This window comes from Rhinoraja longicauda, chromosome 13 (assembly GCF_053455715.1).
Source record: "Rhinoraja longicauda isolate Sanriku21f chromosome 13, sRhiLon1.1, whole genome shotgun sequence".
Lineage (NCBI taxonomy): Eukaryota > Metazoa > Chordata > Chondrichthyes > Rajiformes > Arhynchobatidae > Rhinoraja > Rhinoraja longicauda.
The window spans coordinates 10,068,122-10,094,980 of record NC_135965.1 but is presented as its reverse complement, the minus strand read 5'-3'; the positions used below and the strand labels follow the sequence as shown (position 1 = coordinate 10,094,980).

At 44.2% G+C, this 26,859-nt stretch overlaps 1 protein-coding gene across 1 annotated transcript in view; it reads right to left on the bottom strand.

Moving 5' to 3' along the window:
• Positions 1-26,859, bottom strand: part of LOC144599140 (uncharacterized) — a 302,751-nt gene that overhangs the window by 73,300 nt on the left and 202,592 nt on the right. The window contains exons 7-12 of the mRNA XM_078409871.1: positions 22,090-22,215; positions 20,072-20,194; positions 16,819-16,941; positions 15,975-16,112; positions 12,762-12,884; positions 4,059-4,181 (exon numbers count right to left, since the gene is read on the bottom strand). Coding sequence (XP_078265997.1) covers positions 4,059-4,181; positions 12,762-12,884; positions 15,975-16,112; positions 16,819-16,941; positions 20,072-20,194; positions 22,090-22,215 — 756 coding nt within the window. The remainder of the gene's footprint in view (positions 1-4,058; positions 4,182-12,761; positions 12,885-15,974; positions 16,113-16,818; positions 16,942-20,071; positions 20,195-22,089; positions 22,216-26,859) is intronic.

Sequence of the window (26,859 nt, the reverse complement as noted above, 5' to 3'; positions counted from 1 at the left end):
CAACAGCTGCTGATGACCTTCTACCGCTGCACCATAGAGAGCATCCTAACGCATGGCATCCCTGTGTGGTATCTCAGCGGCACGGAGGCAGAGAGGAGAGCTCTTCAGCTGGTAGTCCACTGAGCTCAGAAGACTATCGGAACACAGCTACCAGCCTTGGAGGACATCTACAACACACGAGGCCTCAGAAAAGCCACCAGCATTCACAAAGACTCTTCACACCCCTGCAATAGTCTTGTTCGAAATTCTACCATCGGGCAGACGCTACAAGGCCTTCTACGCTCGCACCTCCAGACTTAGGAACAGCTTCATCCCCAGGGCCATAGCTGCTATGAACCGGTCCTGCTGAGCCGGATGGTCACATCGCACAGCGAACCGGCACAGACCTATTTGAACTTTATTTTGTTTTAAAACTGTTTCTAATTTTGTTTCACTGGGTTGTGTAAATTTATACTGATTAGCTAATTAATTTATTGCATTTAAATTATTGGGAAGGCGCATTCCCAATCTCGTTGTACAATAAAGATGTACAATGACAATAAAGATATATTGTATTGGAGAAGATGGCAGAGATAAACTCATGCAAGGATCTGAAAACAAGATGAGAATTTTGAACAAAGATAGACACAAAATGCTGGGGTAACTCAGCGGGACTCTCTGAAGACAAGGAATGGGTGACCTCACCCAACTGAGAATTTTGAATAGAAGGGGTTACTGAACCAGGAGCTGGTGCCTGTGAGTGGACTCTGTGTGGCGGGTGAATGGGATGGTGCATGTTCACACTTAGGCGATGGACATCTGTCTGGTTGATAGTGTTGATGGATCTCTCCCCTCAAGCACCAGCCTCCTTCTCCTTCAAATTTAATCACAAGAGCAAACAAAAATCCACGGGAAGTGATTAAACTTCTGGCCGTCGAGAGTCACAATCAAGAGACATGAGTTCAATTATCACTACGGCAGTTAGGTATTTTGTTTCTGATTTTGTCACAAGATGTGCGAGCCACAGGCAAAGCCAGCATTCATTGTCCAACCCTAATTGCCCTTGAACTGTGGAGACAATTAAGAGTCAACTACTCTGGAGTCACATACACACAAACAAACTTTTTCACTGTGTCTCCGTACACATGACAACAATAAACCAATACCAATTGTAATACCTAATTTCTTTCCCGAGAAAAACCCATTTGTGAACCAGGTGGGTTTATATGACAATGTGGTATTTTCATGACTCCATTATTGCCTTCTAATTCCAGATGACTTTAATGACTTGTGCACAATTTCCCACACTGTTGTTGGGAGAGCCTGGATCAAAGGCCCAAGGGAGTTAGATGTGGCTCTTGTGGCTAATGGGATCGGGGGTATGGAGAGAAGGCAGGTACGGGATACTGAGTTGGATGATCATCCATGATCATATTGAATGGCGGTGCAGGCTCGAAGGGCCGAATGGCCTACTCCTGCACCTATTTTCTATGTTTCTATGTTTCTATAATTCCACTGAGAATATTCAACAATGGTGCTTGGAGCTCCAATTTACAGGGGAATGGTCAGAAGTGGGTGCATCATGAATAAGGGGGATATTAAAAGCATGCCCTGCCTTCAGCAACAGGTCAGGCAGGTTAACATAGCTCACATGTAAAAGAGTGGTGAATGTAAATGTTGAAATGAATCATGACTGCATGTGCATAATAGCATCATCATGTTGGTAACATAACCACATGGCTTAGTTGCTCATCCACACAAAAATACGTGCCCATGTCCTGGACCTCTTGGTACCTATGAAAGGTTATTGTAGAATTCTCAGAAGGCAGTGGAGTCCAGTTCTCTGAATGCATTCCAGAGAGAGCTAGATAGAGCTCTTAAGGATAGCGGAGTCAGGAGGTATGGGGAGAAGACAGGAACGGGGTACTGATTGAGAATGATCAGCCATGATCACACTGAATGGTGGTGCTGGCTCGAAGGGCCGAATGGCCTCCTCCTGCACCTATTGTCTATTGTCTATAAAGTACTAATCAGCATTACACAGTGGGTTCATGGGCTACATCCTAAAACACTACAGGGAGTTTATTACAATATATTGCAGCTACTAATTTGTTTGGTTTAATCCACTTTTATACTGATGGGAAAAACCTACTTTGTGATAAGCAACATTTCACCCAAAAATGATCTACACTAGATAAAACTGGATGTTGGATGGATTAGCACTGGTGTGATGATGTAAAATTTCAAAGTAAAGAAGGAAAAGTCTAACAATCTCCATGAGATTGACCGAGGCATAGCCACCAAGCACACAGTGAGACATCCAGCCCTCCAGGCAAATTCCGCCATTCAAACATCTGGATGGTGATGCATATCCATCACCGAGAAGGGGGATGAAACCAGCCTCACGTGAGCACCACCACCTGCAGGATCCCCTCCAAGCTGCACATCAGCTTGCCTTGGTAATACATTGTCACTCCTATGCCATTGCTGGATCTAAATCCGGAATTCCCAGCCCTTCACCACGAGGCCTGTCGAGGTTCAAGCAGATGACTCAGCTTCACCTTTTTCAAAGTGTTACAGGTGGGCAAACAATGCTCTCAACCTGTAAAACCTACTACCCACAAGTGAATGAGAATAAACTTTGAGTAGAACAAACATAAAAGTTAGTTAAGTTTGGAGATGCAGCATTGAAACAGGCCAATCGGCCCTCCGAGTCCAGTCTCGCTCTCCAGAGGTCATAGCCTCAGAATTAAAGGACGTTCCTAATGTGAGGAAGGACATCCTTGCCATTGAGGCAGTGCAGCGTAGGTTCACGAGGTTAATCCCCGGGATGGCGGGACTGCATATGAGGAAAGATTGGAAAGACTGGGCTTTTATTCACTGGAATTTAGAAGGATGAGAGGGGATCTTATAGAAACATATAAAATTATAAAAGGACTGGACAAGCTAGATGCAGGGAAAAATTTCCCGATGTTGGGGGAATCCAGAACCAGGGGCCACAGTCTAAGAATAAAGGGGAGGCCATTTAAAACTGAGATGAAGAAAATCTTTTTCACCCAGAGAGATGTGAATTTGTGGAATTCTCTGCCATAGAAGGCAGTGGAGGCCAATTCGCTGGATGAATTTAAAAGAGAGTTAGATAAAGCTCTAGGGGCTAGCGGAATCAAGGGATATGGGCAGGCACGGGTTACTGATTGTGGATGATCAGCCATGATCACAATGAATGGCGGTGCTGGCTGGAAGGGCCAAATGGCCTCCTCCTACACCTATTTTCTATGTTTCTATGAAGGAGATGAGAAGGAATTTCTTCCGTCAGAGGGTGGTGAATCTGTGCAATTCTTTGCCACAAAAGGCTGTGGAGGTCAAGTCGATGGATATTTTTAAAGCAAAGATAGATATATTCTTGATTAGTACGGGTGTCAGGGGTTATGGGGAGAAGGCAAGAGAATGGGGTTAGGAGAGAGAAATATCCTAATGGCCTAATTCTGCTCCTATTACTTATGACCATTGATCACCCATTCACACTAGTTCTCTCACACTTTTCCATTCACTCCCAAAACAAAAGGGGCAATTTTGTCTTTACAGAGGCAATGAATCTACAAACCTACACATCTTTGGAAAGTGAGAGGAAACTGGAGCTACCGGATAAACACATATGGCCACTGGGAGAAGGGGCAAACTCCACACAAACAGCACCCGAGGTCAGGATCGAACCTCGGCCTCTGGCACTGTGAGGCAGCAACTCTACCAGCCGTGCCATTGTGTCACCTGCACAGTGTTTTTTTTTTTCATTGCTATTTAAAATATCCTGCCTGAATTATCCCAAGAACACATTTTGTTTCCATTGATACTGCTCACACAAAAGAACATTTCAGACCATGCCTTGTCATGTTAATGTGAATAGTTTAAACTTGCAACAGAAACTGCAAACAACACATACCAAAGGCTAGTGGTTTAAAAGTAAATACACATTGTAAGACTTGTAAATTCCACAGCCTGAGACTTCTAACAATGTATTCCCAGAAATCACAGTTCAATGTTTAGTGTAACCCACACATGTTTTTCTTGTCTTTACTCACAAGTACAGCTTTTCCTGTCTGTATCCAGCCTGTATCGTTCCTGGCACGCACACTGAAAGGATCCAAGGATGTTTGTACATAGATGCTCACAGCCGCCATTGTCTGCAGAGCATTCATCGACATCTGTAACCAGAGATCGGAACAGAAATAGATGTGAGCAAGAAGTAGTATAAGAAAATAACTGCAGATGCTGGTACAAATCGATTTATTCACAAAATGCTGGAGTAACTCAGACTTGAGTCTGAAGAAGGGTCTCAACACGAAACGTCACCCATTCCTTCTCTCCCGAGATGCTACCTGACCTGCTGAGTTACTCCAGCATTTTGTGAATAAGTAGATGTGAGCAAGAGTGTTTAGTTTAATTTAGTTTATTGTCATGTGCACCGAGGTACAGTGAAAAGCTTTTAGTTTAGTTTAGTTTAGAGTGAGATAGCAATTGATTCCTGAGATCAGAGGCATAGTTGATGTGGAAAGGCCAGGTAGAACAAGAACGTAAGAAATTAGAATGGCCGTAGGCCATTAGATCCTCAAGTCTTCTCTGCCATTAATTCAGATCATGGCCGAAGTTTTACCTCATTGCCATTTTCCAGCACAATCCTGCCATCGAAGATAGACACAAAGTCTGAAGAAGAGTCTGGACCTGAAACATCACCCATTCCTTTTCTCCAGAGATGCTGTCTGACCCGCTGAGTTACTCTAGCTTTTCGTGTTTATCTTCGGTTTAAACCAGCATCTGCAGTTCCTTCCTACACTATCCTGCTATCCCTTGATTCCCCAAATGTCCAGAAATCTATTGATCACTGTTCTGAATGAACACAAATGACCTTCCACACCCCTTCCCCTTCACGACACATCTTCTTTGGTCAGTACATCTGTTTTTAGGTAAGGTTATTAAAACAGTACACAATATTCCAGGCGCAACCTCACCAATCATGATAAAACTTCCTAACTTTTGTAATCAAATCATCTAACAATAAAGGTTAACATACCATTTGCCGCTTTAATCACTTGTCGTACTTTCATGCTGAACTTAAGCTACCTGCGTAATAGATTATCTGGGCTCCTTTGAACAGCTGCACTAACCAATCTCTCTGTATTTAACAAATCCTCTTCTTGAGTGTTTTGTGTGCTAAAGGTGACCACATGTGCTCAACCACTCTCTCAGCCTGTCCATTTATCCTTTGGAGCCTCTTTAAAAGCCCTTTTGAGCCTCGTCACTCCAAAGACGTACAGGTGTGTAGGTTAATTGGCTGGGCAAATGTAAAAATTGTCCCTAGTGGGGCAGGGCCATCTTAACGCATGGGCCTGATGGGCACTTGCCCGGGGCCCCACGAGCTTATATGTTTAATTTTATCGACCATTTACATTTTTATTCCTGTGAGTAGTTGTATTAGGGGCCCCAGTACACTGCTTTGCCCGGGGCCCATAATGCTGTAAAGGCGGCCCTGTAGTGGGGTGTAGGATAGTGTTAGTGTGCGGGGATCGCTGGGCGGTGCAGACCCGGTGGGCCGAAGGGCCTATTTCTGCGCTGTATCTCTAAATCTAAATCTACATCCTCCTCTCTCTTCAAATTCCCAACCAGTTTAATATTGCCATCAAGCCTATAAAAATTACACTTAATTTTTTCTGCCTTCATCGATGTAGATTGTGAAAAGCTGAGGCCAAAGCAACAATCCATGAGGTACCGAATTATTCATAGCCAGCAACCATGAGAAAGATTTGTTTATTCCCCTCCCTTTGTTTTCTGTTTGATTATCAATTCTGAACCCACATGAGTATATCACCACCAATTCAACGTGCTCCAACTTCGTGGTCTAATTTTCCGTTCAAAACGTTATCGAACACCTTGAGAAAATTCAAATGCACCACATCCATTGGTTCCGTCAAGTCTATTCTGCAAGTCACATCCTCAAAGAACTCCAGCAGGTTTGTCGAACATGGTTTCCTTTCTAAATCCATGACAATTCAGCTCAAACCTATAAATTCGTTAAAGATGTTCTACTGTACATTGAATCCTTGGTGTAGATTGTTAGCATTTTCTCTACTATTGATGTTAGGCTGACATGTCAGTAATTATCTTCTTTATCTTAAATAATGATATTGCATTTGTGGCTTTCAATCCACAGGAATAATAGGAGAACCAATGGGAATTTGAAAGATGATAACCAGGACATCTACTAATTCCAGTGCTACTGCTTTCAAAACTCTGATGTATGTATTATTCAGTCCTTGGGAGTTATCTGCTTTCAAGTTCATCAACCTTTCTAGTTCTATTTTTTTAATAATACTTAGTTTTTTCACTTACTCATCCATACTGGACCCTAGACTCTCTGATTTCTCCATGTGAGTTGTTCCATGTTGACAAACACAAACAAATTGATTAGGAAAATAACTGCAGATGCTGGTTCAAATCGAAGGTATCACAAAATGCTGGAGTAACTCAGCGGCTCAGGCAGCATCTCAGGAGAGAAGGAATGGGTGACGTTTCAGGTCGAGACCCTCCTTCAGACTGATGTCAGGGGAGGGGGCATAACTAAAAAACTTTAATTCCTGAAACCATTGCAATAAAAATCACTTCTGTATCCTTAATAAGGGCTTAACATATCTTCCTTATTTTGTAATCTAGTCTCTGCATAAATCAAGGATCTCGTGTCCCTTTGTAGGATGTAGTGTTCTGCCAATTCCTTATTCCTAGTTATAAATTCTTCTGTCTCAGAGTGCAAGGAGTCCACATCTACCTTGTTAGTTTCCTTTCTATTTTTGTATTCCTACAAATGCTCTTGCAGTCTGTTTTCACTTTCACTGCCAGTCTGTTCTGATATTCTCTCATTCATTTCTTCATCGATTCCTTGCATCTCCTCAGCTGAGTTCTAAAATACCCTTTATCCTCAGACTATTCCTGACAATGTTATGAACCTTCTTCTTTTGATTGAACGCTTTCTTTAATTTCTTTTGTCAACCATGAATGAATTACTTTTCCTGATGGATTTGTGTCTAAAAGGGTTCTTTTTGTTGCAACTTAAGCATTCTGTCTTTAAACACTAAGCATGGCCTGTCCACTGCTATGATTCTCAATGTAATTTCCCAATCATTCAAAGTCACCTTTCCTCTAGTCTTCACAAGTTTCCTTCGGTTAGATTAAATCCCCAACTTTTACATTTAACGACATCACTTTCTCTAACAGATTCTAGTTACTCTTCTCCAAAAACCCTTTGGCAACAAGATCATCATTTAACTCTCAAAGGTATCACAAAAGGCTGAAGTAACTCAGCGGATCAGGCAGCATCTCAGGAGAGAAGGAATGGGTGACGTTTTGGGTTGAGACCCTTCTTCAGACTGATGTCAGGGGAGGGGGCGGGACAATGTCCAGCAGGACGGGACAAGGTCCCTGACATCAGTCTGAAGAAGGGTCTCGACCCGAAACGTCACCCATTCCTTCTCTCCTGAGATGCTGCCTGACACGCTGAGTTACTCCAGCCTTTTGTGATACCTTCAATTTGTACCAGCATCTGCAGTTATTTTCCTATATCATTTAACTCTATCTCATTGTGCAAAATGAGACCCAAAATAACCTTTTCCCCATTTGTTTCTCCAATGTATTGCTCAATGTATTGCTTATCCATGAATTCATCTTCCACATGAAATAAAAGTTTTTTAAAAATTGTAGATTCTGGGAAACTGAAGCAAAACCAAAAACAGAAAACACTGGAAAAAATGCAGCAACTGTGGAAGGAGAACGATTGAATGCTGCAGTTCTACAACCCTTGCTCAGAACTTTATTTTCCACGTTATCACAACATACAGACTATAGCAAAACACTAAGTCCAAGAGGAACTCAGTTGGTCAGGCAGCATCTGGGGAGGGAATTGACAGAGTTTGCTTTCGGTCGGGATCGTTTTTCGGACTGATTGGAGTTACGGGGAGAAAGCTGGAAAAGACAGATGGGGCAGGACAAAGCTTGGGTAGTGGATACAGATAGGTGAGGGGGCTTGACAAGCAGATGGGTGGAATAAATGACAAAAGCTTGAGATGAAAAGGATTCAAAAGGATATCAGATAAGAAGAGGAGAGGAGTGAAATGTAAAGCAGGAGAGAGGGAGGTGGGTGCAAGAGGACCGGGGGGGAGGAGAAAAAGGGGGATAAAACAGAAATATGGTTGTAATGGAAGGGGAGTTAAAATAGTTAGCAACTGGGAGATCTGGCAGGCCTTGGTTGGACAGAGCACAAGTGTTCAGTGCAACGGTCAACTGGTCGATGCTTAGTCTCGCCGAAGTAAAGGAAGCCACATCGGATGCATCGAATGCAGTAGATGAGGTTTGAAGATATGCATGTGGACCTCTGATCATTCCCATTCCGGCCTCTCTGTCCTTGGCCTCCTCCAACACACGCAATGGGGGAAAAGCACCTCATATTCAGCTTGGACATTTTATAACCAACGATAGGAACACTGAATTCTACAATTTTAAGTAATACACCCCACCCACCCCCTCTTTCCGCGGAATAACTCAGCAGGTCAGGCAGTATCTCTGGAAGAAAAAGCATGGGTGACATTCGAGCCTGAAGAAAGGTCCCGTCCAGAAAGGTCACACCATCCTTTTTCTCCAGAGAAGCTGCCTGACCAGTTGAGTTACTCCAGCTCACCATACCCACCTATAATTTCCCAGGTTTTGTCCCACCTTCACTTCTCTTTTCCAGCATTCTCCCCCCCCCCCCCACAACTATCAGTCTGAAGAAGGGTTCCTACCCGAAATGTTACGTGTCCATTCCCTCCACAGATGTCGCCTAACCTGCTGAGTTACTCCAGCACTTTGTAGTTTGCTCAAGATTCCAACATCTGCAGTTCTGTGTGTCTCCATTTTACTGCTCCTTCTTTTAGCCATTTGTAATCTATCCTATCGTGGACTCTCTCCCAACCACTGAATGCCCTGAGGGAATATTTTTTTTATACAAAACCCCAAAGAGCATCAAGATAATTGCAGAACCCATCCAAAAATAACAATTTTGTTTATTTAAATCCAGTCTACACTCCAACAAACAACATGCTTCCCAGTCTGAGACCACAGCAATCCATTTGTCAGAAAACTTATTTACTTTATTTAATCTATAATTGCTTCTCCAATCATTCTCCACCACACTGAGGCAGATTATTTTGATGTTTCCTTTGTGTATATTTTTCTTAGCAATTTCTTTTTCAAAAGTAGAGTACATTGATGTTGTTAAACTGGGAGCAGGGTGCTTTTGATCAAATGTTTGCCCTTTAAGGCTGAAAGGACTGAAAGGAGTTTTTCGCACAAGGAACGAGCTGCCGGAGGAGGCAGTTAAGGCAGGCACTATCACAACGTTTAAGACGGTGGCGCAGCGGTAGAGTTGCTGCCTTACAGCGAATGCAGCGCCGGAGACTCAGGTTCGATCCTGACTTCGGGCGCCGTCTGAACGGAGTTTGTATGTTCTCTTCGTGACCTGCGTGGGTTTTCTCCGAGATCTTTGGTTTCCTCCCACGCTCCAAAGACGTACAGGTGTGTAGGTTAATTGGCTTGGTAAATGTAAAAGTTGTCCCTAGTGGGTGTAGGATAGTGTTAATGTGCGGGGATCGCTGGGCGGCGTGGACCTGGTTGGCCGAAGGGCCTGTTTCTGCGCTGTATCTCTAAAAATCTATATAATAAGACAGGTATATGGATAGGACAGGTTTAGAGGGATATAGGCCAAACGCAGGCAGGTGGGATTAGTATGGATGGGACATATTGGCCGGTGTGGGCAAGTTGGGCAGAAGGGCCTGTTTCCACGCTGTAAGACTCTATTACTATGACTTTATGACCTGGTAGCAACTGCTCTGAACCCTCAGTGTATTTAACTGCTGATGTAACTACCAAAACAGCAAGCCAAAACCAGAGTATCTTCCGGTCTCATCATTTCATCCCCCTCCCCCCCCCCCCCCCCCCCCCCCCCCCCCCCCAACCCTCTCCCAGCAGAGTTAACCCACATCTGTTCAGTTTTAGTGGAGATAGAATGAAAGATTTGACGAATGCAAAAAAATATAGATTTGCACTTCAAGTAAACTGACTTGTTGTGAGCAACATGTTATGAATTAGTCAAATTCTTAACAGTTTGCACAGGGAATCGTCTATCTAGATTCCCAGCCCCACATACTGAATGCATTATTTCGCAGGATATGCACAGTAAATGACCACCAAATGGATAAACAGAAGGTGGCAGATATCAAGCAGTGCAAGGTATCACGGGAGGCCACTGAGGCATTCCCCTGGTTTCTGTAATTTTATATTGGGCAGATTTATTTCCAGTTCCATTACCACATAAATCCAGTCTGCAGTTGACCCGGGGAAGAACAGTGCATTTGCACACACTGCATTATTTCAGCATACTCCCTGAGGCTCTGACATCAGTGGTGGGGAAGATGCTGGAGTCAATTATAAAAGATGAAAATTGCGGAGCATTTGGATAGCAGTAACAGGATCGTTCCGAGTCAGCATGGGTTTACGAAGGGAAAATCATGCTTGACTAATCTTCTGGAATTCTTTGAGGATGTAACTTGGAAATTGGACAGGGGAGAGCCGGTGGATGTGGTGTACCTTGACTTTCAGAAAGCCTTCGACAAGGTCCCACATAGGAGATTAGTGTGCAAAATTAGAGCACACGGTATTGGGGGTAGGGTACTGACATGGATAGAAAATTGGTTAGCAGACAGAAAGCAAAGAGTGGGGATAAATGGGTCCCTTTCAGAATGGCAGGCAGTGACTATTGGGGTACCGCAAGGCTCGGTGCTGGGAGCGCAACTGTTTACAATATACATTAATGACTTAGATGAAGGGATTAAAAGTAACATTAGCAAATTTGCAGATGATACAAAGCTGGGTGGTAGTGTGAACTGTGAGGAAGATGCTATGAAGTTGCAGGGTGACTTGGACAGGTTGTGTGAGTGGGCGGATGCATAGCAGATGCAGCTTAATGTGGATAAGTGTGAGGTTATCCACTGGTGGTAAGAATAGGAAGGCAGATTATTATCTGAATGGTGTCAAGTTAGGAAAAGGGGACGTACAACGAGATCTGGGTGTCCTAGTGCATCAGTCACTGAAAGGAAGCATGCAGATACAGCAGGCAGTGAAGAAAGCCAATAGAATGTTGGCCTTCATAACAAGAGGAGTTGAGTATAGGAGCAAAGAGGTCCTTCTACAGTTGTACAGGGCCCTAGTGAGACCGCACCTGGAGTACAGTGTGCAGTTTTGGTCTCCAAATTTGAGGAAGGATATTCTTGCTATTCAGGGCGTGCAGCGTAGGTTTATTAGGTTAATTCCCGGAAATGGCGGGACTGTCGTATGTTGAAAGACTGGAGCGACTAGGCTTGTATAAACTGGAATTTAGAAGGATGAGAGGGGATCTTATTGAAACATATAAGATTATTAAGGGGTTGGACACGTTAGAGGCAGGAAACATGTTCCCAATGTTGGGGGAGTCAAGAAGCAGGGTCCACAGTTTAAGAAAAAGAGGTAGGCCATTTAGAATAGAGATGAGGAAAAACTTTTTCAGTGTCAGAGAATTGTAAATCTGTGGAATTCTCTGCCTCGGAAGGCAGCAGAGGCCAATTCTCTGAATGCATTCAAGAGAGAGCTAGATAGAGCTCTTAAGGATAGCGGAGTCAGGGGGTATGGGGAGAAGGCAGGAACGGGGTACTGATTGAGAATGATCAGCCATAATCACATTGAATGGTGGTGCTGGCTCGAAGGGCCGAATGGCCTACTCTGCACCTATTGTCTATTGTCTATAAAAGTTGATAGGTAGGGCAGTAACTATTTACAAGGCTGGTAACATCTACACAAATAATCAGCTGGAGAGTTTTATTCGGTGTAAAATGCACTACCTTGTGTAAGTGCCCCAGTGACCTCCTAGCCTGTGTTGGTGCTGGTGTTGGTGCCAGTGCGCTCTGTCCGATGTCTCTGAAGCCAACATCGATCATGATGATAGATACAAAATGCTGGAGTAACTCAACAGGTCAGGCAGCATCTCTGGAGAAAAGGAATAGGTGACGTTTCGGGTCGAGACCTTTCTTCAGACTCACGACACGACATAGTGCTTTTCTTCCATCACCTCCTCCTCTGTGTTTTTTCTATGGGAAAGAGTCCTCACCACCCAGTGATGACCCCTTCACCCATCTCCTCCGGCCCCCTTCCTCTTGGACTCACTGAACGCCCTTCTATCCTCTTTAAACCTTTTATTTCTAACTTTCGGCGTCATTTTTTAACCAGCATCTGCAGTTCCTTCCTACACAAAGATCATGATGCATCGGTCAGAATGTGTGGGAAGGAACTGCAGAAGCTGGTTTACACCGAAGATTGACACAAAAAGCTGGAGTAACTCAGCAGGTCAGGCAGCATCCCTGGAGAAAAAAGGAATGGGTGACGTTTCTGTGAAGAAGGGTCTCGACCCGAAACGTCACCAATTCTTTTCCTCCAGAGATGCTGCCTGGTGCACTGAGTTACACCAGCTCTTTGTGTCTATGCCTGGATCAGAGGTTTGGATCTATGGTGCAAGTCCTTGCACAATGCAAAACTCTCGCTTTGGAAGATCAGAGAAGCAGACAGAGTGTTCTGAAATATCTGCAGTGGTTCTCTGAAAAATGCAAATTCTAAGCTGTGCAGGAGTGAGCTGCAGCGGAAAGCCACCTGGAGTTTGCCTCGCACTCTCACTATACCGTCACAACTGCATCCATCCATGTTCAGCTGGTACCCCACACGGCAGCTGCACTCGTAGCCTCCAGGATTGTTACTGCAATCTTGCACGCAGCAAGCTGTGTCAGTCTCACACTCATTGGAATCTGCGATGAACAGGAAAATCAGGTTCAGTCAACTTCATAACCATTGGAGGTTGACAAGAAATGCTGGAATAACTCAGCGGGTCAGGCAGAATCTCTGGAGAGAAGGAATGGGTGACGTTTCGGGTCGAGACCCTTCTTCAGACTGACATGTCACGCTCCCCTGATATCAGTCTGAAGAAGGGTCTCGACCCGAAACGTCACCCATTCCTTCTCTCCAGCGATGCTGCCTGACCCGCTGTTACCCCAGCATTTTTTGTCTACCTTCGATTTATACCAGCGTCTGCAGTTTTTTTCTTACTCATAACCCTTGGAACTCATTCTAACATAGAGCACAGGAAAACAGTGAAGACACAGAGTGCTGGAGTAGTTCAGCAGGTCAGGCAGCATCTCAGGATATCTCATGGACACCAAATGTCACCTCCATGTTCTCTGAAGATGCTGTCTGATCCATTGAGCTACTCCAGCACTCTGTATCTCCTATTGCAAACCAGGATCTGTCTGCTGTTCCTTATTTCTACAGGAAACGGTGAGTTCGTTATCAAAAATCAAACAGCAAAATTTGATTTTGATTCAAGCTAAATAGTTCCTTGAAAGTTAAGACACAGTTAGACAGGGTAGTGAAGAAGACATTTGGAATGCTTGCCTTCAATGGTCAGGACATCGAGTAGAGGAGTTGGAATGTCATGTTACAACTGTGCATAATGTTGGTGAGGCCGTACTTGTGGAGTACTGTGTGTATTTCTGGTCACCCAGCTGTTGCAAGGATGTCACTTAGCTGGAAAAGCTACAGAAAAGTTTTGTAAGGATGTTACTGTGGCAGGAAGTGTGGAGTTACAGGAGAGGTGGATAAGCTGGGACAGTTTTTCCAGGAGCATAGAAGATGACCTTAAAGAGGTATAAAAAACCATGAGTCTGTTTCCCAGGGTAGGAGAGTCTAAAACTAGAGGGCATGGGCGTGAGGGGAAAGATTTAAAGAAAGGAAAATTGAGAAGTAACTTTCTCACACAGAGGAAGGCGGGCTAGTGGAATAGACTGTCAGGGGAAGCAGTGGGTACAAAATTACAATGTTTAAAAGACATTTGGATGGGTTCAAGGCTCGCTAAGGTTTAGAGGGATATGGCCCAAATGCATGTAAATGGGGATATTTCAGGTAGACAAATTGCTCGGCATGGATGAGTTGGGCCAAAGATCCTGTTTCCATGTTGTCTACCCCTATGACAGCAGAATCATAGAGGCAGACAAACACGAAGATTATCAGATTACTACAAAACTCACCATTATGAGGTCAATCGCTCTCTGTTACCAAAGAGAGTGGCCAGTCGGCTCATTTCATTACCCTCCTTTAAAAAAAACACTATTCCGTTAAGTTCGAAGGCACGACCGAGGGGCATAGAGACAATTTTTTTTTAAAATCAGCATTAATAAGGATGCAAGCAATTACCTCAAGATTTGCATCCTTATTAATTTTGATTTTTTTTAAATTTAGACAATAGACAATAGGTGCAGGAGGAGACCATTCGCCCCTTCGAGCCAGCACCGCCATTCAATGTGATCATGGCTGATCATTCTCAATCAGTACCCCGTTCCTGCCTTCTCCCCATATCCCCTGACTCCGCTATCCTTAAGAGCTCTATCCAGCTCTCTCTTGAATGCATTCAGAGAATTGGCCTCCACTGCCTTCTGAGGCAGAGAATTCCACAGATTCACAACTCTCCAAAGATGCCAAAGATATACACAAAGTGCTGGATCACTCAGCGGATCAGGAAGCATCTCTGGAGGATGGGTGAAGTTTCGGGTCTTGACACCCTCTTCGGACAGGTCTGAAGGCAGGGTTGAAGAAGACTCCCGACTCAGAACGTCACCTATCCTTTTTCACCAGAGATGCTGCCTGACCCGCTGAGTTACTCCAGCACTTTGTGCCTATCTTTGAATTGAAACCAGTTTACTGCCTTGACATGATACACCCTTGAGGGAACTGCTCCTAAATTCACAACTCTCTGACTGAAAAAGTTTTTCCACATCTCAGTTCTAAATGGCCTTCCCCTTATTCTTAAACTGTGGCCCCTTGTTCTGGACTCCCCCAACATTGGGAACATGTTTCTTGCCTCTAACGTGTCCAACCCCTTAATAATCTTATACGTTTCGATAAGATCCCCTCTCATCCTTCTAAATTCCAGTGTATACAAGCCTAGTCACTCCAGTCTTTCAACATATGACAGTCCCACCATTCCGGGAATTAACCTAGTAATTTGGAGACCAAAACTGCACACTGTACTCCAGGTGAGGTCTCACTAGGGCCCTGTACAACTGCAGAAGGACCTCTTTGCTCCTATACTCAACTGTTATGAAGGCCAACATTCCATTGGCTTTCTTCACTGCCTGCAGTACCTGCATGCTTCATTTCAGTGACTGATGCACTAGGACACCCAGATCTCGTTGTACGTTCCCTTTTCCTAACTTGACACCATTCAGATAATAATCTGCCTTCCTATTCTTACCACCAGTGGATAACCTCACACTTATCCACATTAAACTGCATCTGCCATGCATCCGCCCACTCACACAACCTGTCCAAGTCACCCTGCAACCTCATAGCATCTTCCTCACAGTTCACACTACCACCCAGCTTTGTATCATCTGCAAAAAAAATTGTCTCTATGCCCCTTGGTTGTTCCTTCAACCTTAATAAAATAGGGTTTTTTTGGAGGATAATAGGTAGAATGATATCCATTGAATAACTGAGGACTCAAATTTAATGATAAATCTCATTGCACCGTCCCTTTCAATTCCCAAACCTTGGCTGTCTTCCTCAAACTTCACAATCAAAATTGAAGATAAAACTCAATACCCAGCCTGATAAGATCAAATATCCTTCTGCAATGTAATGGTCGTCCTTATGTATCTGATACAAAAGCAGATTAAGGTTCAGATTCAATATCGTGTTCTGTTTTCATTGTTATGTATCCCGGATTCAGTCTTAACAACACAATGTACAGATTGCTGCTCTCCTGTTAAGTTTCAATTGTGAAAATGTATTTATAAAAGCAAAATTCATATGGGTTTAATGGAGAGTAATGAATATTGCTGTACCAAGACATGTGTGTCCATCAGAGTCCAGGATGTATCCTTGGTTACAAGAGCAAGAGGCCCCAGTGGTTGTGTGTTCACAATGGTGTGAGCAACCACCATTGTTTTTCTCACAGCTGTTCACAATCTCCATTTCAATACCTGTTGGTGGAAAGACATTTGGCACATAGTAGACCAGTTCTCCACACGTCATACATCTAACATTCAAAATCATGGAACTCAAAACACATAAAGATTGCACTAACATCCTGATTGCACGAACTACCAGGGGACACATTATCACCCCAGCACTGCAGAAGTTTCTAATTTCACTTGCAAGGAATGCCCACGCTAAGGCAAATAACATCTGGATCCAAATTCAAGGGTGTGCAAATCTGTGATCTGGGGGTCCCCAGAACATTCACGCTGGCTCGGAATGGCAGCCAACATAATCAAGGACCGTTTTAACCCGGGTCATTCCCTCGTCTCTCTGCTCCCATCAGGCAGAAGATCCAAAAGCTTGAAATTGTGTTCCAGTAGAGTCGGGAAACAGCTTCTTCCCCCTCCGTTATCAGTGCTGGGGAAGATGATTATTACAATCTGCGGGACTTTGTTAAGAGCCAATGATTCCACAGGCAAAGTATTGTAAAGGTACTTACTTGTCCAAAAGATATTTTAGGATGTTAAAATGTGCAATGTCAATGCAAGTTCCTTCTAATCTTTCTTATGAATAGCCTGGACCAAAGCACTGATTTTGTAATAAATTTCAGGGTGAAAGGCAATAAAGGCATCAATTGTCGCAGGGTGTCGGCATTTATCCCACAGCCTCATGTGGTTTACCCCTGCCCAGCTTGAAAGCAGTACTTACGATAACACTGTTTCCCATCGGCACCCAGTTCAAATCCAGGCTTACAGATACAGCTGAATGATCCCAGGATATTGATGCACTGATGAGCACACATTGCAATTCCAGTGGTGCACTCGTTAATGTCTGCAAAGGAAAGGTCAGTGATTAATCGAGAAAACAGTGAAGCACTCATCATTCAGAACAACAGAGCCCTTCAATACCAGGGAGAAGGTAATCAGAAAACGTAAGCTGCCCTTTACGTCATCGGATATCCTATTACTTCCATCCCAAATGCTGATTTTCAATTTAAAAATTGTTTAGCAAAGTTTTGTATGCATTGGCGTTCCTGCATTGTCGATCAGAGAGGAGATGCCATGTGAGGTAAAGTGGCAAGGTACTAAAAACAATTGAAATCTGATATGGACTTATTTCCAGGAAAGGAAGAATTAACGATCAAGTGATGTGGAACAGGATATAACTTGAGCCCTTTCTAGAGTACACCCATGGGGATCAAAGGGGATATTAGATCTTTGCGGCATAAATCAACTTAAGCGTTCGACTGAGGTGTTTTCCATTGATGATCATCATGGTTCACTGGAACACAACTCAATCCACACAATTTTCCAAGAGACAAATGCTGTCAATGAGAGGTTAACTTCTATCTTTGTCTGATGAGTGTAAGAGGGACTGCAGCCAAATCCCTGTTCCAGCAATGGCTAACAATAGCTGCTGTAATATTGGATTTAAAGGAATGCTGAGCCCAATCCAAGTTTGAAATTCGTGCATCGCTCAGAGGCTTTCAGAACTATCTAAGGCTAAACACTTCGAAGGGCTATTCATAGAAATGACTCTTCACATCCATCAACTTCAATTAAAATGGAGAGCTTCTATGAAATTAATGTTAGAGGTAGGACAATCGTGTAATAAATCCTGTTAACACCAATAGGCACAATGCAGCCATGGTTAGGCTACCCAGCGTAGGTTGCCCAGTTCCGCTAGGTTGGGAGCAAATAAATGCAGAGGATCAAAACATAATGAAGAGTTCTACTACTATTATTGTAACCACATGAGAGGTTGTTGGGAGGAGGCAGGAGAATGGGGTTGAGAGGGAAAGGTAGATCCATCATGATTGAATGGCAGTGTAGACTTCTTGGGCCAAATGGCCTAATTCTACTCCTAGAACTTGTGAACACAAATCCACTATACAGTCTACTATTAAATCCTCATTAGTATCCTGGCCTGTCACGAGAGAGACCAGGGTTTAATTGCCTGATGGGGAGATGGATTTTGTCGTTCTATATTCTGCACTCTGTATATTTCACTTTGCTCTACCTTTTGTACTGCAGTTTGGCTTGATTGTATATATGTGTAGTATCATCTAACTTGATAGGATAGCATGCAAAACAAACCTTTTTCACTGTTTTCACTTTTTCACCTGGGACACCTGAATAATAAACCTAAACCTACTACTGTACAGTACTATTCAGTCATCTAGTTTATCTTTCAGCAGAAGCCTTCAAATTATCTTAAAATATCAGCATCTTAGGGTGGCACAGTGGCACTGTGGTAAAGTTGCTGCTTCACAGCATCAGAGACCCGGGTTTGATCCTGACTACCGGTGCTGTCTGTGTGTACGTTCTCCCCGTGACCTGCGTGGGTTTTCTCTGAGATCTTCGGTTTCCTCCCACACTCCAAAGACATACCGGTTAGTAGGTTAATTGGCTTGGTACAAGTGTAAATTGTCCCTCGTGTCTAGGATAGTGTTAATGTGAGGGGAACACTGGTCAGTGCGGATTCGGTGGGCCGAAGGGCCTGTTTCCACGCTGTATCTGTAAACTAAACTAAACTTTCCTCAAGGCAAAACAATTGAGAAGTAATGAAACCTACACTTGATCTTTTATTAATGGAACTCATCTGTAAACCGAACAGCTTCAATAGACAATAGACAATAGACAATAGGTGCAGGAGCAGGCCATTCAGCCCTTCGAGCCAGCACCGCCATTCAATGTGATCATGGCTGATCATTCTCAATCAGTACCCCGTTCCTGCATTCTCTCCATACCCCCTGACTCCGCTATCCTTAAGTGCTCTATCTAGCTCCCTCTTGAATGCATTCAGAGAATTGGCCTCCACTGCCTTCTGAGGCAGAGAATTCCACAGATTTACAACTCTCTGACTGAAACAGCTTTTCCTCATCTGCATTCTAAATGGCCTAACCCCTTATTCTTAAACTGTGGCCCCTGATTCTGGACCCCCCCCAACATTGGGAACACTTAACCAACTAAAGGTAACATCGAGAAATGTAAACATTTAACGACGCACCGATTAAATAAGTTGAGGCCAGAGTTCATTATACTCTTACAAATTAAAAAAATGACACGAATAACTTGTTTGTAGGGTTTTGTTCTGCAGTGAAAACAAATAGTGTCCGAGTGACAGCAGGAACCTAAACACAGGTTTATGCTCCACAATCTTCAGGGGCCCACTGAATCCCATTGGCCAGTTTTATCATTCTCCAATGCTCAACTCAATATAAGACATCATGATTGTCACTGTAACTTCTGAGTTCAATGTGAAGAAACTGCAACTGTCATCAACTGTTCTGTTGAAGATTCAAGTCCTTGTTAATGCATTTGTTGCAAGCTTAATTACAAGCTGCATGATAAAAGATGTTATTTACTGATTACTATGGCGCACAAGCTAAGAATATAACTAAGGATAGAAATTGTGCAAATAAAGACCAAGTTAATGATTAAGTAAGCCCATCCTGGAATTTCACCAAATCCTCATGGAAATTAAAAAAATGTGCTATGTATAGCCTGTCCGTAGTGTTTTGTTCAGCAACCTAAACAAATTGTGTCAGAACAATTTAGGGCAGCATGGTGGCACAGCACTAGAGTTGCTGCCTTACAGCGCCAGAGGCCCGGGTTCAATCCTGACTATGCGTGCTCTCTGTACGGAGTTTGTACGTTCTCCCCGTGACTTGCGTGGGTTTTCGCAGGGTGCTCCGGTTTCCTCCCACTCTCCAAAGACGTACAAGTTTGTGGGTTAATTTGGCTTTGGTTAAAACTGTAAATTGTCCCCAGTGTGTAAGATAGTGCTAGCGTCCGGGGATTGCTGGTCGGCATGGACTCGGTGAGCCGAAGGGCCTGTTTCCGCACTGTATCTCTAAACTAAGCTAAACTAAACCATCTGAACCCAAACACCAGTGGAGGGCCATTGTTTGAATCATCCGCTATCGTGTTAGTTTGTTAAGTCTTCAACATTTCCATACCATCACAGCTCTTCCCATTCACCGACAGCCGATATCCAGGATTGCATTCACACTGTGCCATTCCAGCATCGTTGTGACATATGTGACCACAGCCACCATTTCTCTCCTGACATGGGTCCTTTACTAGTGACGGTCGAAAAAGAAAACACTGTAACCATCTTAGTAAGTACACTGGAAGCTCATCTCACATTCAGGAAACCCGTGCTCAGAAAGGACCATGCCTGCACAATGCAGAACACGTTGGCATCATAGTGTTGCTGTTTCGTGATACACCTGACTTTGCCTTTTTCATTCTGGGTTCAGATTGCTGGTATGTAGGTTATATCCAAAGAGGAGTACTTTTGGCTTTTGTACTTGCATGGCGAATGAATATCTCGCCCCATAACATTACATAGTTTGGTCAACCGGTTGTATATTTTATGTACGCGATATTGGTATTCAGTCAACATTTAGCCAACACTGGTGTTTACACCGAGGACATGCGTGTGGGTCTTCTCTACCACTCTTGCTCCTCTTGGTGCTCATGCTTCCACAATGCTAAAATGCAGGAAATTCGCAGATACGAATCTAACAATGACAAAGGAAGGAAAATCTACCATAGTTAGGATGGTAATGGACTTGGGGAAGAATGTGGGGAACGAGCTGTTAGTAAGTTACAGCTCCATGCTTTTGCACAGTTACCCCATAGTTATAGTTACAACTATAGATATTCCTGGAGGTTCCAGGCCATACATTGTCGTCAGATTCCAAACCATCTCTCGAGCTATTGTCAGACATGAAGCATGGAGGTAGGTTCAATGTGAGTCAAAGGGGGGGGGGGGGGGGGGGGAGGCAGGCTTGATATATGTGAGTAAACTAGATCTTTTTTTTTTTACAAATACATGGAAATGTTTATCTTTTAGCAGAACCGATTGGCTTAGTGCTGGGTTATCACATTGTTAAGTGAAAGGCGAGCGTAGCCTCCATATCTTACACCTTTCGGCCAACCTGTTTAAGGTTGTTAACTGGGGAAATATGGGAGCAGGTTAGGGAGCAACTCCAACCTGTCAACTTTCAACTTTGACTGGAAAATGCCCTCTCCAGTGAAGTAGGGTTTCTTTTTACAAATACAAATCACAACTTCAGTGAGTTTAACGTCTATTCACAAACAAAACCACAGTGGGGTCACAATCACAACAGGTGGAGTTGGTGCAAACTTAATGAAATACTGCAATGTATTTTGTGTGCATGCTGCACTACAGTTAGCCCTGTTCACGTCACAGTTCCAAGGTTGCAGGTTCAGTTCTGACTCTGAATGCTTTGTCCAGCTTCCGTATTCTCCTTTCGACTGTTCGGGTTTTCTTCAGTTTCCTCCCAGATCCCAAAACATGTAGGAAGACCAATTGTCCCCTGTAAATTACCTCTTTGTTTAGATAAGTAGCAGGAGGAATCAAAATAGAGTTGATGGGTATGAGGGAGAATAAGTTCCAGGAATGCAGGGAAATATAAAGATTGGAATGGGAGTGCTCTTTTGGGAGTTAGTGTGGACTTGAAGGGCAGATGACCTCATTCTGCATCATAATAATGTAGTGTTTTCTTATAAAGGTTATTCACTATATTTGTATTCAAGATTTACTTCCTGGAACAGCTCAGGATAAGTTTTGCTTCTTCTCAGAAGAGGACCTCGAGACACATCATTGGCAACCGTTTCAGCTATCAGTAAAGGGACCAGGGGCAGGGTCATTAAACTGCAGAGCCAGGTCTTCAAAGCAAGCCCTGCAGGCTGAGCTGCTTCAGCTCTCTGGGAGAGCCCCTGCCCATTAAATGTAGGGGTCAAACAGGACTCGTGACGATTATTGCTAACGTTGCCTTCAAACCCCTTGCCTTGTCCAGAGCTCTGGAACAAGTACTGCGTTGACATTTCCAAAGGTTCGGAACAATGTGACAGCAACCCCATGTTCACGGCCCCATCCCTACCAGATCGACAACTTTGACCCACTGCACCCCTCATGCTTAAAATGGTCAATCTCAATGCTTACGTTCACAGTGTTTCCCCTCTCCTGTCAGCTGATAGTTCCAACGACACTTGCACTGGTAGTGGTTCTCGCTGATCTGCACACACTCATGTTCACAACCGCCGTTGTTCATGGAACACGAGTTGATAGCTAGAGGGTTTCAAAATGGAAATTGGCAATTAGAATTTCCTTTGGAAATCACACAAAACCCAAGATTTCCCCATCTCCCCAAGCGATAAGCCAGTGGGGAATAAATAAACTTTCCTCTGCCTGCAATGGCATAGCCATGTCTGTACAACACTGTCGGGGTCATTTAAAAAAGCCCAGGCGATCACCAGTCACAGACCCATGCATTGATGAGGAAAGAGGAGATTCAGTGGCTGCTGTATATCTGTCAACATTCATTCGCTGGGACCCGCTACTTTCTTTCCAAAGGTTGCAGCCAGAAGAGCCCTTGGGCATTTTCCTGCTTCATCCACCCTGACCCTCGGGCAGGCAAGGAGGCTCTGCCAAAGGAACAAAGAGCAACTGTGCTGGCCCCTCGAAGCATGCAGCCGACAAACACACAGGGAAACGAGGCGAGAAGATCAAAAAGTAGAAACAAAGAACTGCAGATGTTGGGTTATACCAAAGATCGACACAAAGTGCTGGAGTAAATCACCAGGTCAGGCAGCATCTCTGAAGAAAAAAGATGGGTGACGTTTTGGGTCCGAAATGTCATCTATCCTTTTTCTCCAGAGATAATGGAGAGGACGTTTCCACTAGTGGGTGAGTCTAGGACCAGAGGTCATAGCTTCAGAATTAAAGGATGTTCCTTTTGGAAGGTGATGGGGAGGAATTTCTTTAGGCAGAAATTGTGGTGAATCTGTGGAATTCATTGCAACAGAAGGTGGCGGACGCCATGTCAATTAATATTTTTAAGGCAGAGATAGATAGATTCTTGATTAGTACGAGTGCCAGGGGCTAAGGGGAGAAGATAGGAGAATGGGATTTAGATAGATAGGAAAGATAGTTTTCATTCAGTTTTAGTTTAGACATACGGCGTGGAAACATGCCCTTCAGATGTGCAGACCACCAATCATCCTTGCACTAGTTCTATCCTACACACTGAGCACAATTTACAAAAGCCAATTAACCTACAAACCTGCACGTCTTTGGAATGTGGGAGGACACCGGAGCACCCGGAGAAAATCCACACAGTCACTGGGAGAACATATAAACTCTGTACAGACAGCGCCCGTATGATTGAATGGTGGAGTAAACTTGATGGGCCGAATGGCCTAATTCTGCTCCTATCACACGAACTGAAGCTGCATAACCCACTGAGTTACTACAGCACTTTGTGACTACCTTTGAGAAGATTTTAAATGCCCCTTTAAAACTTACTAGACGACCCGTTGGGTCCAAACCTCTCCTGCGGGCCCGGCAACCGTCCCCCAACTTGATGACCCATGGACCTGTTGCCACCCGGGGAGTCTCCCCCGGGGCCGTGGGCGGGCGAGGGGGGAGAAAAAAGGGGAGAGGGAGCCACTCACCCCGGCCCCAGGCGGCCATCGCGGTGGCCAGCAGCAGGAGAGCGGCCACAAGGCGCTGCCGTATGTTCGTCCTGCCGGCAGCCATCTTGTTTCACCTTCTCTCTGACATCGCGCTGCACCACGGGTGGGAGGTCCGTGCTGCACCACGGGAGGAAGGTCAGGTGCGGGGTACACCGGGACGGATGCCAGTCCCCCCTGGCAACCCTCTCACAACTGCGCACCCACGGATCCGGCAGCCATCTTACCGTTGTGACGCATGATGAACACATATTAGATCAACGCAGGCGTGGCTGCCGGGCCCATTCACAGTATAAAGTTTATAAAGTCAATAACTTTTAAAATATAACAATAATTTGAACGAAACTTGCTACTGCACACCGCAGGCCACCGGTGAGTAAGGTGGGCATAAAATTGTTTCGCTATCGTGTACCGTTTTGGCTGTATTTCAGAAAAAACATACATATATATATATATATATGGCTGTGACAACTGTAGACACAACTCCGCTCAGTATCGTAATATAGGTCATCTCCCCCCCCCATGTAAATAGGGATTTGTATAATAGTTTCAATTGGTATATTTGTTTGTATAGTATTCTGGTGGTGGGTTCTGTTTTGGTTTTATTGTATTGTATATATTATTTTAATATTTGAATAAATATTTTTGATTTATATATTTTTAAAATGTAAATAGGGGTTGATTAGGTTGCAAGGGCTAGGAAAATCAATTCTCCTGATACCAATCTCAAAACAAAAGCACAAAGAGAACACTGAGCACCAATTATTAACAAAACAAGGGATTTGATGCGATTGAGATGCAAGATAACTGCTTGCATCATGAGGGGTCAGCACAGTGGCACAACAGTAGAGTTGCTGCCTTACAGTATCAGAGACCCGGGTTCGATCCTGACTGCGGGTGTTGTCTGTACGGAATTTGTACGTTCTCCCTGTGAACGCGTGGGTTTTCTACGGGTGCTTCGGTTTCCTCCCACACTCCAAAGACGTGCAGGTTTGTTGGTTAATTGGCTTCTGTAAACTGTCCTTGGCGTGTCGGATAGAAGCATAGAAAACATAGAAAAATAGGTGCAGGAAAAGACCATTTGGCCCTTCGAGCCAGCACCACCAAACGAGTGTATGGGTGATTGCCGGTCAGTGCGGACTTGGTGGCCTGTTTTCACGCTGTATGTCCAAATTAAAACTGAACTAAAACAAGATTTAAAGAGGCCAAAATACCTCTATAAACAGCACCCCTCAGATGGTCAGTGGAGACAGAGTGACTGTGATTGCGGACTTAATGTGCCCATTTCATTACAAACAGCAGCGAACCCACTAATCACAGGACCTCTTAATCTCTAGGTTTATCTGAAAGTTAGTCATCTTCCTGAAGACTTGAATATCCACTCAAAGTGGTCACGCTAAGGTGTAATTAAGCAGAAACAGCATCAAATAACAACAGTTTAACTTTAGTGCCGGTCTTGCCTTTAATAAGTCTTTGACCTTTTAGCTTCAAAGTGCTGCTTGTTTAATGAGGTGGAAAAATCCAGGATTCCCCCCTCCCCCTCCCCACCCCACCGCCTGAGGGAAGGCTCCTTATTCATCCCTCCCTCTGATTCCTTCAAAAGAAAGGCTTGGTATCTTTTTCCAACAACAAAAAATGCCATGCACAGACTCCTGCGTGGGAGAATGGGACAAAAACACTGCGTTTTGCACATGCCAGTCAAATTAACACCCATCCATCGACATCTGTGGCAGGGATCAAAGCATCAGGGAGTCGGCAAAAAGAAAAGCACAAAGGGTCTGAAAAGCACAAGGAACCAAACTGGGATTGCTCAGTTATGGCTTTTGCCTTGAAGCTTAGGGGACTAACCTCGTGTCCTGCACGGGCTCTGTGTGGATTGTTCAACTCAGTAACGCAGTGGTGATTGGATTTCTCTGGGGCAAACAATATAACTCAGGTTTCTCAGAGGTCTCCCAGTAATATGAAAGGGGTTTTCACTCCGCATGCAACAACTGGAAAACCTCAGACTTTTGTCTTCAACCTCCACTGCTCCCAATCAAAGTTGTGTGCAGGGTTCAGGGTTTTAGAAGGGATTTGCTGTGGCCCGTGAAGAGAAAGAACTGAAAATTGAGCGCAGGCAGGAATATGATGCACACAAGTTAAAATCTTCACACGGCGAACCCTGGTGATTGGATTTGCTACCTTCAAGGCTTGGGTAGATGCTGCATTAATAAGATGTACAGAGACTTCAATATATTACTGTCCACACCACCCGGCACAATGTAGCAGCACCATTGGCCAAACTGCAGATAAGAAAGAACCCTTGGGACTGAGGAGGGATTACCAAATGTCATTACTTGGAGAAAAGTCATTGTCGTCCTCAGCGACAGCCAACTAACTCCTCTGGCTCACGGCAGCTGACGAAATGTCAGTAGAAAATTAGTGGAGTCGAATTGAGAAATCTTTCAAAACGTTTGAAAGTCGGAAGGAACAGTAGCTTAGAAATTGGACATATTTGTACAGGTATTACTCTAAGTGTATGCCGGTTCCGTTTCTGGTGGAAGTCCTGGCCGTTCGAAAATTGGGCCAGTGCTACCAAATGCAATCACCTGTGCACACGTTCATGTCAGCAACCCTCATTACCTCCCTTCTCACATATATCGCTGCAAATGATAATGACCAGCGATGAACAATTTTCACCCACAATAAAACAGGGAGCAAACACTACATCACTTGGGAAAGCTATAGGGTCCCCAGTGAGATGTCAGTATAGGAGCACGGATCATACCGGCACTTTCATTATTATTTGTTGATCTTTTCCCTACTGGCAGCACTGCTGGATGACAGTGATCCTGCATTGTGCTGCACGGCACCAATGTGGCCTGTGATTCCTGATAATCTTATTCCTAGCAGTAGCTGAGGGTCACGCTGCATAGTGCACCATGACTCTGCTCCATAACACGTGGGAGGTCTCAGTGGAGACCTGAGCATCATAGCATAGAAACATAGAAAATAGGTGCAGGAGGAGGCCATTTGGCCCTTAGAGCCAGCACTGCCATTCATTGTGATCATGGCTGATCATCCACAATCAGTAACCTGCGCCTGCCTTCTCCCCATATCCATTGATTCCACTAGCCCCTAGAGCTCTATCTAACACTCTTTTAAATTAATCCAAGGAATTGGCCTCCACTGCCTTCTGTGGCAGAGAATTCCACAAATTCACAATCCTCGGGGTAAAAAGTTTCTTCTCACCTCATTTTTA